At 59.1% G+C, this 15338-nt stretch overlaps 2 protein-coding genes across 8 annotated transcripts; both read left to right on the top strand.

Annotated features, from left to right (window-relative positions):
* The first annotated feature begins 209 nt into the window (after positions 1 to 209).
* CEP131 (centrosomal protein 131) lies at positions 210 to 10807 on the top strand. 6 transcript variants are annotated; one of them, XM_015880125.3, is made up of 26 exons: positions 210 to 489; positions 1067 to 1152; positions 1399 to 1513; positions 1839 to 1957; positions 2362 to 2475; positions 2578 to 2727; positions 3034 to 3151; positions 3705 to 3818; positions 4768 to 4936; positions 5087 to 5166; positions 5300 to 5482; positions 5762 to 5953; positions 6061 to 6198; positions 6682 to 6807; positions 6908 to 7024; positions 7635 to 7664; positions 8055 to 8157; positions 8302 to 8503; positions 8723 to 8830; positions 8913 to 9030; positions 9246 to 9320; positions 9403 to 9545; positions 9681 to 9858; positions 9940 to 10136; positions 10422 to 10482; positions 10553 to 10807. In XM_015880125.3, exons 1-26 carry the CDS (start codon positions 322 to 324, stop codon positions 10625 to 10627), a joined length of 3279 nt encoding a protein of 1092 aa, XP_015735611.2. In that variant the 5' UTR covers positions 210 to 321; the 3' UTR covers positions 10628 to 10807. The 6 variants fall into 6 exon arrangements, 5 of the variants coding, with proteins under 5 accessions (XP_015735611.2, XP_015735612.2, XP_015735614.2 ...); XR_014936643.1 differs by lacking the exon at positions 7635 to 7664 and having other exon boundaries at positions 9403 to 9444; XM_015880126.3 differs by lacking the exon at positions 7635 to 7664.
* Positions 10808 to 12017: 1210 nt separating this feature from the next.
* LOC107322294 (alpha-N-acetylgalactosaminide alpha-2,6-sialyltransferase 2-like) lies at positions 12018 to 14696 on the top strand. 2 transcript variants are annotated; one of them, XM_085522515.1, is made up of 9 exons: positions 12018 to 12393; positions 12759 to 12894; positions 13005 to 13170; positions 13291 to 13456; positions 13526 to 13664; positions 13747 to 13850; positions 13929 to 14012; positions 14078 to 14198; positions 14359 to 14696. In XM_085522515.1, the coding sequence occupies exons 1-9, from the start codon at positions 12245 to 12247 to the stop codon at positions 14536 to 14538; spliced, it is 1245 nt and encodes a 414-aa protein (XP_085378641.1). In that variant the 5' UTR covers positions 12018 to 12244; the 3' UTR covers positions 14539 to 14696. The 2 variants fall into 2 exon arrangements, with proteins under 2 accessions (XP_085378641.1, XP_015735681.2); XM_015880195.3 differs by having other exon boundaries at positions 12019 to 12393; positions 14099 to 14198.
* Positions 14697 to 15338: the final 642 nt, after the last annotated feature.

Raw genomic sequence — 15338 nt, 5'->3', positions numbered from 1 at the left:
CATACAGCCCCTATAGGACCCACGCAGCCCCCCAAGCCCCGCCCACATCCCTCCCTAAGCCCCGCCCCTTTCCCCACCTCACCCAATCCCGTTCTTTACCCCTCCCCTCATAGCCCCGCCCACTCCTCTTCTATCTGACAGCCCCATCATCCAATGGAGATGCCCCGCCTCCTTGGCGCTGACCAATGAGGGGAGGGGAGGGGCGGGGCGAGGCCTGCGGCCGGAGGGGCGGCCTACGGTGGGGCTGGGGGCGGAGGGGCCGGGACCGGGGTCGGTCCGGGGTTGGGGCGGGGGTCGGGGCCGTTCATTGCCGGGTACAGGATGAGAAGCGCCCGGAGCAGCTGCTCGTGTCCGGGCGGTGCCGTGGAGCTCAGCCTTACCGGGCTGCCAGTGCCCGTACTGCCACGGCCAAGCAGCGCCTCGCCCGCTAAACACGTGGTGCGGTCAGTGTCCGTCGTGGGAGATGGGAAGAGTAAAAGGAACGTGATGGTGGGTGAGATGGGGGGAGATATGGGGAGATATGGGGAGATATGGGGGGGGGAGATGGAGGGTGGGTGATGGGAGGGAGATGGGGGGTGGGAGATATGGGGGGGAGATGAGGTGAGATGGGGGGGAGGGTGGGAGATTGAGGGGGAGATGGGGGGAGGGGAGAATGGGGGGGGAGATGGGGGGGGTGGGTGGGAGATGAGGATGGGTGATGGGGGGGGGGAGATTGGGGGGGAGATGGGGGGTGGGAGATGAGGGGGAAAAGGGGGGAGGGGAGATGGGAGTGGGTGATGGGGGTGGGTGATATGGGGAGGGAGATGGGGGGTGGGAGATGGGGAGAGGGGAGAATGGGGGTGGGTGATGGGGGGAGGGAGATGGAGGGGAGATGGGAATGGGGGGTGGGAGATGGGGGGGGAGATGTGGTTGGGTGCTGGGGGGGGAGATGGAGATGGGGGGAGGAGATGGGGGTGGGTGATGGTTGTGGGAGATGGGGTGGGCTGTAGGGAGCAGCACAGGGCAGCACCCACTTGAGCTGTTGTTGCAGATCCTCACTGAGTTCTGCTTTCTCCCCCCCCCCCAGGAGGATGCAGGATCTCGGGCCATCAACAACCTGCGCAGGTCCAACAGCACCACCCAGGTGAACCAGCGGGCGAACAGCACACACAGGTAGGGCTGCAGGTGATGGTGTGTGAGGCACAGCTCTGTGCCCCTCCTGCACCACCAGGAGCCAGAGCCTTGCACAGCCCGGCAGTGCCTTTGTTGGCCACTGCTGAGCCCAGATCAGAGCAGGCTTCTTGCTGGAGCAGCCTGAGTGATGGCAATCCTGCTGTGACTGCCTCGTTGCCATGCGCCTGCATTCAATATTAACCCCAGGGCATGTGTCCTTTCCTTCTCTTTGCCTTTGGGCTGAAGCTCGGAGCAGACAGGAGACTTCCTGACCTTGTTTGAGAGCAGTTCTGGTGGGAGAAAGAAGGTGACGAGTGTGAGCAAAACCCCCCTGGAGAAGAAAACAACGTGGAACATCCTGGTGAGGGCTGTGGGCTGAGCTGGCTGCTGGCACAAGGAGCAGAGCGTGGGGTGGGGGTCTGGTGGGGGGGATTCACAAGGTCAGTGCAGTGGGGGTGCAGTGCATCCGTGGCAGCTGGGCTGATCCCTGCTCCACTTGCACTTGGCACAGTATTTAAGTCCGGGGTTGTGGCTGCAGCTCTGTGCACCTGACTGAGGGAAGCAGAGGAGGACTGCAGTGCTGTGGAGCTGAGATATCCCCCTATGTGGGGGGGATGTGGGTTTCTGGATGGAAGCTCAAGGGGCTGGTTTGCTGCTTGCTCTTATTCGTGTTCCTCCCATGGCAGGACGATCAGCCACGAGCCTTCCCCGGCCCCTCCGGCTCCCGCCCGGCCGAGCCTCCAGCAGGCATGAGGAAAAAGGAAGCCACTGTGCTCCTAGCAGCCAATTTCACGGCCAACAATAGGTAGGAGGGGTGGCCCTGAGCCAGGAACCTGCAGGCCTGGCACTAATGGAACCAAACAGCAAATGTTTGGGCAGAGGAGGCGGTGCCAGTGCTGTGTTTGTGCTGTGCTGGGCCCTGGTGGGGACGTGCTTTGGGGGCTGCAATGGAGCGTGGTTCCTTTGGGTTGGTTCTGGGAAGGGGAATGAGTGAGATGTGAAACCCTTGGGGCTGGGAAGGTTTTAGGTGTGAATGTTCAGCATTGTGTGAGCAACAGGCTGTTGTGTCCATTGGGGTGTGTGCGTTGCCTGTAGGGTAACAGCTCCTGTGTCCTCCCCTGCTTCAAGGCAGTGGGGAAGGTCACTGTGTAGGGTACATGCTGTCCTGTTCAGATCCAGTCATCCTGTGTTCTCTTCCCTATGTGCAAGGAGCAACAAGGGTGCGATGGGGAACTGCGTCACCACCATGGTGCACAATAACTATTCCACCACTGACAAGGGCCCTGCACCCAAAAGCTCCAACCAGGCTCCGAGCTCCCTCAAGTAAGTGTGGGCCAGCTGCTGCTTTGGGGGCTGCACTGACCCCTTGTTTGTGTGGGGCAGAGCGGGGTGGGATGGTACCAGTGGCTTTGTTTTCTGCCTTAGCAATGTCATCAAAGCGACCACAAATGAGGACAGCGAGAGCAGCAGCTTCATGAAGTCTCAGAAGAATTTCTCCAGCAACAACATCATAACGCACAACAACAACAGCAGCCTGCCCAGGAGGAAGGAGGTGACGGAAGAGGAGGCAGAGAGGTGAGCTGGGTGGGTGGGAGAGGCAGCAGGGTGGTGTGGGATCAGGTTTATTGTTGTCTTGTGGGACTCTGGGCCTGGGAATTGCTTCTCTTGGCACACAGGGTTGAGCGGCTTCTCCCTGCCTGCTGCTCAGCTCAGTGCTCTTTGCCTTATCCTAATCAAAAGGACATGTTCCTCCGTGCTCTTGAGCTGAGCCAGCATCTTCTAACTCATTGGGCTGGGGTGCAGGGCTGGGCTGAGCTGTCCCTGCTTTGCTGTGGCAGGTGATGGTGGGTGGCCGTGGGGCTGATGCTGCTTCCCTTGCAGGTTCATCCAGCAGGTGAACCTGGCTGCTGTGACCATCCAGCGCTGGTACCGACGGCACTCACAGCGGCGCAGGGCAGGAGCAGCGGCTCTGGGGCGCTTGCTGGCTGCCAAGAGGGAGGTCTGTCCCTTGGCTTTCCCTTCCCATCACATCTACCAGCCCAAACCTGAGCTGTGGGGCGCGGGGGAGGCTTTGCTCTTGCATTGCAGCAGCTCCTGTCCCTGTCAAGGTGCCTTGGGATGCAGCCAGGAGCCTCTCCAGCTGCAGGCAGGGAGAACGGGGCATTGTGCTGTTGCTGTCTTGGGTGCTGTCATGGTCAGAGGAGGGAAGCCCTCTCACAGCTTGCTGCAGTGAACCAGTAACCATTGGCTCGTTAGGGAGTGACGTGTCATCTGCAGCTATTTGTGTTTCGTCGCGTTTAATTATTTATCCCAATAACAAAGAGCTCTGTAGCTTGTGAGATGCTATTTTTAAGCCTCGTCTCCTTGGTGGTTTCAGCCCCGGATGACAAATAATTGCATTTGGTGTCTAGAGAAAAGAAGTTGCTGTAAAGTGGAGCTTTTCGAAGGGACCTGGGGGGTGGGATGGGGGCTGGGGGCTGTGGGATGGGGTGACACTGGGCTGTGGGTACAGCTGAGCTCCTGGTCACAGCATTGACCTTTCTCTCTGGAAGGAAAGGCAGCAGCAGGAGGAGAGGAATGTCCTGGATTTGCGTGACAGGAAGGACGAGGAACGACGGAAGATCCGGGAGGAGAAGGCACGTCTTGCACGGCGCGCTGCCATCCAGGTAGGGAGGAGGCCCTGCATCGTGCCTGGGGCTGCAGCAATGCCTCAGCCTCAGCCTGTGCTCTGCATCTCATGGGGCTTCCCATGAAACTGAATTCTAGTAAGCGCTCTTTGTGGAGACTGAGGTGCCACGGAGCGGTTTCCTTTGCGCTCCTGCCAAGCTTGGCAGCTCACCCAGTTCTGGTTTCCATCAAGTTCTCAGGGAAAGGGAGACTGCGCTCAAACTGGAGGCAATAACCGCAGCTCCTCGGGGCGGCCAAGGATGAGAGAGGTCCCCTGAGGGTCTGTCCTTGGGCTCGGGTCGCTCTGTGTTGTGCTGAGCTCTGTTCTCCTGCACTGATGCAGGACACACCTCGCTGTCCTTGCTGTGATCTTGGCAGCCCTTGATGGCAGGAGGAAACGGGTGCTCCTGGAGCACAGATGAGGGGCTGGGCCTGTTACAGACCATGGGGAGTTGCTCATTTGGATTGCAGTAGAGCTGGGAAGAGTTTTAAAAGCCCCAGTTCCTCTTTGGCCTATATGGAGTCATGTTTCAGGGGAATGCCGTGGGAGACACAGCACTGAGCAGCTGTGAAACGCTGCAGCAGCCCTGCAAAAACACGTCCTTGTGCCTTCAGTGATTTCCCAGGACACAACTCAAGCAGCCCCCAGGCACTGCTTTGCTTGGCCCTCGAGATGCTGATGTGATATGGTCCATTTAAAGGTCCTATGCAGAGCAGCAGAGGATGCTGCACAAGGGCATGCAGGACCTTGTCCATCACCAGCTCTTTGCTTCCAGTAGCAAAGGGCAGAGCTGTGCTTCATGTGCTTGCACTTTTTCTGAGCAGAGTTGGCCTTGTTAACCCTGCAGAGCTGGCTGTGCAGCACGGTGCTGCTACTTGGCTCTTGTTCCACCATGTCAGCACCACCCTGTGCTGGGCAGGACCCTGATGACTTCTATATCCCTACAGGAGCTGCACCAGAAAAGGGCCCAAAAAGCTGCCGACACAAAGCGCTTGGCTGAAGAAGAGCTGGCACAGGTGAAGGAGAGCAGAAGGGTAGCAAAGAAGAAGCCTGCCAAGCCGGCTTCTGCACGGAACGGCAGTCCAGCCAGCAGCAGCATCAAAGCCAACAACACCAGTGAGTCCCTGCTGCAGGTCTCCATGCTTTGGAGCAGCGTGTGACGGGGGAAGGAGGGTGTTGGAGGGGCGGTTCTCACTCTGGGGAGCTGCTTGTTGCAGGCACATGAGAACAGTCTGCTTCCTGCATATGCCAATTTCTGTTCTGTAGCTGCAGAGCCAGAAGCAAGCGGCCTCGCAGAGCTCAGCTCCACGCCTTCTCAGGATCATGGTGTGGAGGACAAGCTGCAGGTGGGTCTGGCTTCGCCTCGAGTTGCTCCTCAGGCACAAACTGTTCTGCTGGGGGCGGCTTTGGAGCCTGGGTTTGCTTCTATGGAGATCCAGCAAACTGTTTGACTCTCAACTACGTCATATTCTCCTCCAGGATGTGAGCTCCAGAGAAATGGGAGGTGAGGATCTGGAGACGGTGGTGACTGCTGTCAGCAGGGATCCATCCAAGGCGACGCTCAGCGAGCTGCTGGACACACTGAGGCTGCTGGAGGAAGAACCAGAGCTGCTGCCCCCTCCAAAGCTCTTCAAGAAGGACAAATACGCTTGGGTAGATGGGGTGAGCAGAGGGCTGGGAGGAGTTGCATCAGTCCCAGGCGGAGCCTTCTCACTTGTGGGTTGTGGAGGGCAGGAAGGCTGGGAAACATGGCTGGTTCCCTGCCACTGGGTGTGCTGGAAAAGGTAATGGAGGAGTTTTGAGCAGCTGGGATGTCCCCAGGGAGGAGCAAAACCTTGTGAGGGCTGAGCACAGAGGGCTGAGTTGCACTGCAGCCCTTCCTAAGCCCCCCACACTGCTGGAGCTGCAGTGCCCCATTCAACATCTCTATCCATCTTACAGGAGCCCGGCTCCAACTCTCTGACTGCTGACAACTTGGAGAAGTTTGGGAAGCTGAACCACTCCCCTGGCGTCCCTGAGGATGGGGCCCTGCTCTCAGAGGCCAAACTCCAAAGTATCATCAGTTTCTTGGATGAGATGGAGAAATCTGAGCAGGAGAGGCCCAGATCCGCCACCTCGGCCACACAGCGGGAGGTGAGCACTGGGTTGTGCTGGGGTGGTGGACCCCACTGAGGAGGGTCTCTGCCCTCTGGTTTCGCGTGGTCTCCACCTTCCCTTATTCTTTTTCTCCCTTGTCCCAGGGGCTCCTGTCTGAAGAGGAGCTGGCACACTTGGAGCAGGCATCGGCTGTTGCCACGGAGGTCACGAGCTCCATCATGAGGCTGAAGCTGGAAGTGGAGGAGAAGAAGCGAGCCATCAGCCTGCTGCAGACGGCCTTGGTGTGTGAGCCAGATGCTCTTGCTTGCTGGGAAGGAGCTAAGAGCCCTCAGCAAAAGTTCCTTGGAGCAGTGGCTTTGAAGCACAATATCAGAGCTTTCCTGCCTGTTTCCAGCAGTGCTAACGTGGGCAGCCAGAGGCTGCTGGGCCACGCAGCGATCTCAGTCATTGTTAGCATGGGAAAAGATCTGCATGGTCCTTCCTGGGCTGCTGTGGGCTTCTCTCAGCCTTCTCTTGGCTGCCTGCTGTTTGAAGGCTGTCTTGGCCAGTCCAGGAGCCCTCAGTCCTGGGCTGAGCTCCTTCCCTTTGTCATCAGAGGTTTGGGCTGCAAGTAGATTGCAAGAGGCTTGAGCACACGAGGGCTTTGGTATAGCTGCTCCTGATGGTTCTGGCCCAGAAATGCCTTCCAGGTTTAATCTCTTGCCCATGTGCTGGTGCAGCTGCTCCCTCTCATGTCTTGTGGTTCTTTCTTCCCTACATAAAAGGCTCAGCAGAGGGAGCTTACTGTCAGACATGTCAAGCAGACCGAGAAGGAGCTTGGCCACCAGCTCCAGCTGCAGAGGGAGCAGTACGAGGCAGCCATCCAGAGGCATCTGGCCTTCATCGACCAGGTAATGCCATCCCACCTCAGCTTGCTGTTTCTGCAGCCAGAATTGGGGCTGGTCGTGCTCTGCCTGGTTGCCTGATGCTTTTTTTTCCCACCCTTCTCAGCTCATTGATGATAAGAAGGTGCTGAGCGAGAAGTGTGAGACGGTGGTGGCTGAGCTGAAACAAGTGGACCAGAAGTACAGCAAGAAGCTCAGCCAGATGCAGGAGCAGCACGAGCTGGTGAGAGGAGAGGGCAGATGGGCTGCAGGGAGAGGGGATGGGATGTGGCAGGGCTCCCAAGCAGTGTGGTTTTGCACCTCAGGGAGGAGCAGTTGCTGGTTGTAGGTAGTGAGGCACAGAGCTTTGCCATGGCTACCTATGAGGCTGTGCTGCCTGAAGCTGGGTGCATGGCACTGAATGAGTGGTGACACAAACCCAGTGCCAAAGAGGAACGTGTGCCTGTGGCTGTCTCCTGTGCTGGGTTAGTTAGCAGGAGCAGGGATGCCCTCAGAACTAAATGGGGAGAAGATAATAAAGGAACGTGGGGCGTTTAGGTCACACAGCAGAGCTCTGTGGGTATCACAATGCTCTTGCTGTCATCTGTCCCTGGATGTGTGGCTGTGTGATGCTGCTGCTGGTCCAGGATTTGCTGCTGCAGTGCCTCAGTTCCCTCTCCCTGCTCCCAGCAGCAACAGCCCAGGAGCTTCTCCTATTCCCCTGAGCCCCTTGTGGTTGTCCCTGCTCTCCCTTGCTTGTGACCATTTAGTTTAACCTCTTCCCTGCTTTCTCCTCTACCCCGTGGTTCTGTGATTCCCTTTCTCTCTCCCTCTCCTCCTTTCTTTCTCCCCAGGTCTGGCGTGCTTTGGGCCCCTTTTGTGAGGTAAATGCATCCTTCGCTCTTCTTGTGTCTTTGCCCTTCTGCCTGCATGCACCAACCCATCCGCCCTGCAGCAGAGCTGGGTGTGTGGACACCCCTTCCCCACAGCTGTCAGATGGGAGACTCCCATATAGCAGAGCCTCAACCCCATGTCCCCAGGGAAGGGGAGGCTGGAGGAGGAAGCACATGCACACTCTGATCTGCAGCCATTGCCCAGCCTCAGATTCCCCTCTCCTCTCTAATAGGTGCTCCCAGCCATGGCCAGCAAGTGCGTGGGCTGCACGCAGCTGAGGACGTCGGCTCCTGCCTGCAATGTCCTTTTCTACAGCCGAACTAACAAGGGTTTTCTTCCTTAGTTTCTCTCTGAAGTTCTTCCTGTTGGTTTCCAAACAGGAGATCAAGAAGCTCAAGGAACTGATGAGCGCAACAGAGAAGATCAGGAGGGAAAAGTGGATTGATGAGAAAACCAAAAAGATCAAAGAGATCACTGTGAAAGGTACGGACCTGTAGGATAGAGGGGAACACAAAGAAACCTGTGCATGTCCACTCAGCCATTCCCAGCCCATCCGTGCCATTGTGGCTGGGGCTGAGGCACCTGCAGAGCTCTGGGTTGTGCTGAGCATCCTCCCCATTGCCCCAGGGCTGGAGCCAGAGATCCAGAAACTGATCACCAAGCACCGTCAGGACATCCAGAAGCTGAAGATGCTGCACGAGGCCGAGCTGCTGCAGTCAGATGAGCGGGCAGCACAGCGGTACTGCCGGCAGGCGGAGGAGCTGAGGGGGATGCTGGAGCAGCAGAAGGAGGAGCAGAGCCAGCGGGAGCGGGAGCTGGCCCGGCAGAGGTATATGGGACTCGTGGCATCCAGCACCCACCCATAGTGGGTTCCTGGTGCTGTCAGCAGTTGGCATCCACATGGGGCAGCCTCAGGAGGTGGTGTCTGGGCACCCTGTGTTGGGTGGTATACAGGACAAGGGTGGAGGGAAAGCCCTGCAGCTCTGTGCTGGGGGCCCCAAATGTCCCGAGCCTTGCACCTTGCTGAGACTGCTCTGCCCCCCCCCAGGTGTGAGAAGCTGCTGGAAGAGGAGGAACAAGCACTGCAGCAGCAGCGGCGCCGGCTCTATGCGGAGGTGGCCGAGGAGAAGGAGCGGCTCAGCCAGCAGGCAGCCAGGTGAGGGCTGGGGCTGGGGGCAGCTCTGTGCCACGTGTCGTGTCCCTCAGCATGTTGTGAGCTGTGGGCTGTGTGCGGGCAGGCAGAGAGCGGAGGTGGAGGAGCTGAGGCGGCAGCTGGAGGCGAGCAGCTCGGCTGTCACCGCTGCACTGAAGGAGGAGTATGCCAGGGAGAAGGAGGAGCAGGAGAGGAGGCATCAGGTGTGTTGCTCCTCTGTCCCTTGGGGTCTACCAGTGTGAGCAAGGCTGTTCTGGGTGCAAGCAGTCTGTTCCTTGTGTCCTGACACAACCAGGAGCTGCGTGCATGGAGCTGTGTGCTGGCAGCCTATGGGCAGTGTGCACACATGGGATCAGGGAGGGACCTGCCCAGCTGTACCCACTGGAGCTGAGTGGTTCTCTTCCATGTCCATCTGTAGACAGAAGTGAAGGTGCTGAAGGACCGACTGGAGCTTGAGAAACAGGCCTGGGAGGCCAGCTATGTGAAGAAGGAGGTAATAGTCGGGGCTGCCTCACTTGGGACATGCTGCCCTCAGGTTTGGAGGTGATGTTTCCTCTCTGTATTGCCGTCCCCAGGAAGCCTGGCTGCTCTCCCGGGAGCGGGAGCTGAGGGAGGAGGTGAGGAAGGAGAGGGACAAAGAGATTGAGTTGGTCATCCAGCGCCTGGAGGCCGACATGTCCTCCGCCAAGGAGGAGTGTGAGCGGGCGGCTGAGAACAGGTGGGGAGGGAGAGGGGGTGCTCCCAATTGCCTTCCTTGTTTTCCAAGCCTTTTGCCTGTGCAGGGAGCTCTGGACATGGGCTGGGGAGCTCCCAGTGTGGCTGCAGCACTGGGCTCTGTCCTCTCCTGCTTTAGGATTAAGAGGATCCGGGACAAGTACGAGGTGGAGCTGCAGGAGCTGGAGAGGTCTGAGCGGAAGCTGCAGGAGCGCTGCAATGATTTGAAGGGGCGGCTGGTAGAACTGGAAGGGGAGAGCATCCGTCTGCAAGGCCTGCTGAAGAACAAGGAGCAGGAGGCGGAGGAGATCCGGAAGGTGAGCAAGGAGCAGGGCTGGGGGTCCAGCTCCAGCAGATTGCATTGCAGCACACAGTGTCACACCGGTGTCACCCTGCAGGTCCGGGATCAGCTGTCCCAGGAGCGGAGCAGCCTGACAGAAGTGATCCGGCAGGAGTTTGCAGACAGGCTGATGGGCATGGAGGAGGAGAACAAGAGGCTGAAGGCAGAGATGGTGGAGCTGTGCACCCGGCAGCGCCTGGAGCTGGACAGGGTGGTACGGCAGAAGGACCGAGAGCTGGAGGAGGTCCACAGGAGGTGAGGGGCTTTGTGCTGGGCTTGCAGCTGGGGCAGCACATGGCTCACCTGGGGGGTTCCTGCTGGCCCAGTGTGTGTTCTGCAGCCTGCTGTGGGCCTGCATTGAGCTCCTGCGTGGACGTGGAGGTGGCAAGTAGTTGCCATGGCTCCAGGAGTGGTTCAGGGCTGCAGAGAGCATGGGTTCTGGCACTGCCAGTGCTGGATGGGCAGCTCTTTGATGTGCCCAGATTTGGGAGTGATGAGAGCTGGGTGCTGGACTCAGCCTGTCTCCATCTTCCTGCTCAGGGTGAAGACAGCTGTGGCGAGGAAGGAGGAGAACGTGAGCAGCCTTCGGAAGCAATACGAGGTGAGTATTGCTGCCCCTGCCCTTCCTGCAGCACTTCTCGGGCACGGCTCACCCTGGCTCTGTCTCACAGGCTGCAGTGCAGAGAGCAGACCATCTGGAAGCCCTCCTGGAGCAGCAGCGCCGGCAGCTGCTGGCCAACGAATAACCCCGTGCCACCCCAGGGCTGGGTGTATGAGCCCCCTAATGTGGGGCTGGGGGCTGCCTTCCTTCTTCCCTCCTCTTTTTTTATAACTGGTGCCTCGGCCGGGGGTCCCACTGGGGACATGTGACAGCGTTTGGATTCCTGGTGGTTGTTTTAACAATAAAAGCTGCTCTGGTTTCTACAGCTTTGATCTATGTCCTTGGGGAGAGGGGAGTCTCCGTGCTGTTGGCATCCAGGGCTTTTTTTTGTTTCTTTTCCTTGCTGATGCATGCATCCCTCCCTGCATGGCCCTGAGCGCGCTGTGCTGGGAGCTGGGGGCTGAGCCCTGTGGGCAGCGTGGGGCTGAGAGCTCTGTGCAGAGGGGAGGGCAGTGCCACGTGCTGGCAGTGGGTTAAGCACAGCTTGTTCTCTGCCAGCTTGGGGTGTGGGGGGAGAGGAGAGACATGGCCCAGCATCTTGTCTGCTCTACGGCCCCGTTCTGCCTTTCCAATGAAATAGCTGTGAGGTGCAATGGGAGGAGACTGGGCCAGGGCAGGATGCGATCTCACAGCCCCTGCTACCTGCAAATCCCTCACCACCTCCCAGCAATGCTGGGAAACGCCTGCACTGAGCTCACAACATCCGTTTCCTCTCGACAGACACTTTGTGATCCCTCTTATGGAGGTTTTTCTCTCCAAGAAGGCCAGTGCTGCTGCTCGGGGCATGTCTTCTCATTGGAGTCTCAGGCCTGATACGTGCCCTCAGGCTGGTTCTGTGCTGGTGTCAGTCCTGGTGCTGCCCAGAGCCCACAGGACAGAGGGCTCAGCAGGCACTGGATGCACAGTGCACTAATCTGGGTCACCCTCTGTGTTACCAGTCTGGACGTGGGGTGCAGTGGTGGAGCACAAGGTGATGCTGCCCATACAGCCCAGCAGCAAACCCCAAGCAGGACCTGCACTGGGATGGCTGCTGGATGGATGGCAAAACCCACAGTGATGGCCAGGGATGCCTCTGCTGCCTGCATCCTCCAAAGATCGAGTGATTCATCATCAGAAATCTGCATTGAAAGTGCAATTGCTGCACCATGTGCTGATCAGTTCAGCCTGATCAGCGGAGGGGGCTGGAAAGCCCAGGGATTCTAAAGCTGTGCTAATGGTTTGTTCTGTGTCACTAAGCTGTGCTAATAGCCGGCAATTCCATGTAGCTGGAAGAGGTGTAGGTAGCAATGAGCTGAGCTGCCAAGCTCTGTATGTGACCACAGTGTATCTGTAAGCACAGCCCTGAGGGTCCCTGCGTCCATCCCTGCAGTGCTGGGTGACAGACATGCACCCATCTGCCTTTACTGTTCTTGTTTTACTAACAACCGCTTCCTGAGCTCTGTTTCCTCCTTCCACCCTTCTGTGCAGCTTCCTCCCATGCTGCTCCGCACTGTGTCCTGTGCTGGGCTCTGTCCCATTCTCACCGTGCTGTCCAGGGCTGGACACTGGCTGTCCCTGCTCCAGCTGTACTTTGTCACACGGGCACAGCGGCCACGGAGTCCCACTGTCAGCAGGAGGAAGGCAAGGGAGAGGACGGGAGAGTTTCCCACCTTGAGCCCTGCACCAAGGCTGAGGCTCCCATCCCTCCTTGCAAGCATCCACCATGAGAAGACCCCCAGGAGGCTGCTGCCCCCCAGCCCTCACGCCGTGCTTGGGGCGCTGTGCCCGTGGCACCGGGCTGACCCTCACCCTGCTCGCCGTGCTGCTGTTGCTGCTGCCCACACAGCACAGCCTGTGGCTCCAGCTCTCCAGGTATGGTGGGGTGGTGGGGTGGGAATGCTGTGGCCCCCTGGTCATGCCATGGTGGTGTTTTGCTCGAGAGCCATTTTGCCCTGGGGAATGATTAACCCCAAACCCGCCTGTGCCTGTCCTCCCTGCATGTGCTGTGCTCAGAGCAGCTCCGGTTCCTGGCCTGGGGTCCAACGGGGTGGCTCCAAGCCCAGCTCATTCTTGCTTTGTGGGGTGGGGATGGCACCACGGTGCCCAGATGGGTGCAGGCAGAGCCACAGCATCACCACCTGTGCCTGTCCTGAGCCTCTTCTGTGCCTTCTGCAAAAGGGCTGGGGATGGGATAGAACCCCCCTGCATCCCTCCCAGCCTTCTCTCTCCTTGCCCAGGACTCCTGTCCACCACAGAGCCACAACCACAGCAGCCCCAGAGCAGGTGACACGAGCAGCACGGCCACCCCCTGGCTCCAGAATGTCACCAGACCTTGGGGACACATATGGGCAGGATGAGACCTACAGCAGCTCGGTATAGTGGTACCACGGGGCTGGGGCAGGGACATACAGGTATCATGTCCCCAGGTGCAGGACACCATGAAGGTGCTGTGCCATGCACTCACTAGTCCCCTGTGCTTCTAGGGCTGTCCCAGCAGCATTAGGAAGAGGATTGGGGCCACCGAGTTTGGGGCCATTTTCCTGCCCACCATCCCGGTGCTGCAGTGGGCACGGCACGCACGGGAGGATGAGTATCAGCGGCTGCACCGATACGGGGGGGCTCACGGCTGGAAGGACATCAGCTGGGATGGTGTGTGTGGGTGGGGGATCCCTGTGCATGAGGAGGGGGATGATGGAAAACAGCACCGCAACCCACAGAATGGGAGGAGAAAGTGCTGAATGGGGGACCCCCCCCTTGTGCCACCCGCAGTGCTGAAGTCATCCCTGTCCCTCCTCAACGCCTCAAGCAGTTCAATGCTCTTTGACATCCACCCTCTGGCCACACGCTGCACCCGCTGTGCCGTGGTGGGCAATGGGGGCATCCTCCATGGCTCCGGAATGGGCAGCACCATCGATGCTCACGACTATGTGTTCAGGTGAGGGCACAGGGGCTGGGGTGCAGCTGGGGGGGAACCACCACCACCTCCCCACGTGTCCCTTTGCAGGGTGAATGGGGCCATCACGGAGGGCTTTGAGCGCGATGTTGGCAGCAGGACATCCTTCTATGTCTTCTCCACCAACACCATGATGAACGCGCTGCGCAGCTACGCCGCCAACGGCTTCCAACACCCACCCCAAACACCAGTGGGGGATAGTGGGGCATGGGGACAGGGGAGCTGTGGGCATCGTTGTCATCTCCTGATCCATGCTGTGTCCTTTGCTGCAGGAGACGTGCTACATCTTCCTCCCAGACCACGACCGTGACTACCTGCTGCTGCGGGCAGCCCTGAGCCAGCAGCCTGTGGACAGTGGCCAAGATGAGGGGGTTCAGTAAGTGCTCATGGCAGGGGGGACACAGGCACATCCCTGTGCCCCACAGCTCCCAGCAGCTGCCCACATTCCCCTCAGCCCCCAGGAGTTCTTTGGGGAGGATCTGCAGGTGGAGAAGTTTAGGATGCTGCACCCGGATTTCATCCGCTACCTCAGGAACCGGTAAGAAGCCCCCAGGTGGGTGGGGGGTGTTCCCCCTTCCCATCCTACTGCTGTAGGTCTCTCAGGCTCCCGTTTGCTCCCCACAGGTTCCTCCATTCCCACATCCTGGCCACCCCATTCTGGCAGCTGTACCGACCCTCCACTGGTGCTGTGATGCTGCTGACCGCCATCCACACCTGTGACCAGGTGGGCACCCCATGTCCACAGCTCTGCCCTGGGTGCTCCTGCAGCCCTTCACCTGCATCACCCTCCACAATTCACCTCTCTGCCCCAGTCACTGCTTGTAGAGCTGCTCCCACAGCACTGCCCCATACCAGGGCAGTGGGCTCAGCCCTGTGTCTTGTAGGTGAGCGCCTTTGGGTTCATGACACCGGGCTACCGGGCGTACTCAGATCATTACTTTGACCGTGGGCACAAGGAGGTGCAGTTCTTCATCAACCACGACCTGAGGATGGAGATGCAGCTGTGGCAGCAACTGCAGCGCAGTGGGATTCTGTGGCTCTACACCGGCTCGGAGGGGATGTGATGGGCTGGGTGTGCTGCTGGGACCTGTGAGTGAGGAGCCGGGCTGGGACTCGAGCACAGTGTATGATGAGTTTTGCCAGGCCCTGCACAGCTCTGCTGTGGGGTAAAATGAATTAATGAAACTGAGTGTGGGAGAAACAGGAACTGAATCAGGGAGTATCTGGTGCTGCGACTCCACGGGGGGCTGCTGTGTGTGCAATGGGCTCATGGGTGAATCCTTAGTGTGGTTGTATGGTGGTATCTCCTGCTGGGGCTGCCTCCTGCCCATCTGGGGGGCTCTGCGATGCCTCTGCCCTGGGCAGGGATTCACAGCACCCTCTGTTTGTTGCAGTAGCCCTGGGGTGGCAGCCTCTGTCCATGACCCCCATCCCGTGGCTGGGAGGGTCCCCTGATGCCCTTTATGCCCATCACTCCTTTTGCCCTCCTGGGGGGCTCAGCCCCCATCCCTGTCCCTTCCCAGCATCACAGAGCTGTTTCTAGGCCAGTGCCCAGTTCAGGCATGAATAAACCAGCGGCGTTGCATAACTGGGGCTGCAGATTTACACCGGATGGCTGCCCGAGCCCTGCTGCTGCATGGCACCCAGGGTCCCCAGACCCAGGGCAGCTGCCTGCGTGCCACAACCCTGCTCCATCCCTGCAGGCAGACAGAGCAGAGCAGCGCAGCAGTCACTCGCCGGCTGTGCCAAGCTCCCCAATTAAGGAGCCTTCCTCCCGCCGTGGATTAGCCAGGATCAGTGGAGCCCGCGAGCGGGCCGAGCTGCTCAGTGGGAAGGAGGTCAGGAGGGCCGGGTGCTTTTGGCA

Source organism: Coturnix japonica, chromosome 23, assembly GCF_054131305.1.
Source record: "Coturnix japonica strain WE chromosome 23, WE-NBRP24, whole genome shotgun sequence".
Taxonomy (NCBI): Eukaryota; Metazoa; Chordata; class Aves; order Galliformes; family Phasianidae; genus Coturnix; species Coturnix japonica.
Note: the sequence above shows the minus strand (reverse complement) of the source record. Positions and strands in the feature narration are given on the sequence as shown.

Excerpts from the sequence above, each read along its gene's own strand:
- LOC107322294 (XM_085522515.1), top strand. The coding sequence starts at position 12,245 with ATGAGAAGACCCCCAGGAGGCTGCTGCCCCCCAGCCCTCACGCCGTGC. Across the intron at positions 12,394-12,758 it reads CTGTGGCTCCAGCTCTCCAG|GACTCCTGTCCACCACAGAG; the intron begins GTATGGTGGGGT and ends CTCCTTGCCCAG. Across the intron at positions 14,013-14,077 it reads ATCCGCTACCTCAGGAACCG|GCTCCCGTTTGCTCCCCACA; the intron begins GTAAGAAGCCCC and ends TAGGTCTCTCAG.
- CEP131 (XM_015880125.3), top strand. The coding sequence starts at position 322 with ATGAGAAGCGCCCGGAGCAGCTGCTCGTGTCCGGGCGGTGCCGTGGAG. Across the intron at positions 5,167-5,299 it reads GTGTGGAGGACAAGCTGCAG|GATGTGAGCTCCAGAGAAAT; the intron begins GTGGGTCTGGCT and ends ATTCTCCTCCAG. Across the intron at positions 10,483-10,552 it reads GCCTTCGGAAGCAATACGAG|GCTGCAGTGCAGAGAGCAGA; the intron begins GTGAGTATTGCT and ends TCTGTCTCACAG.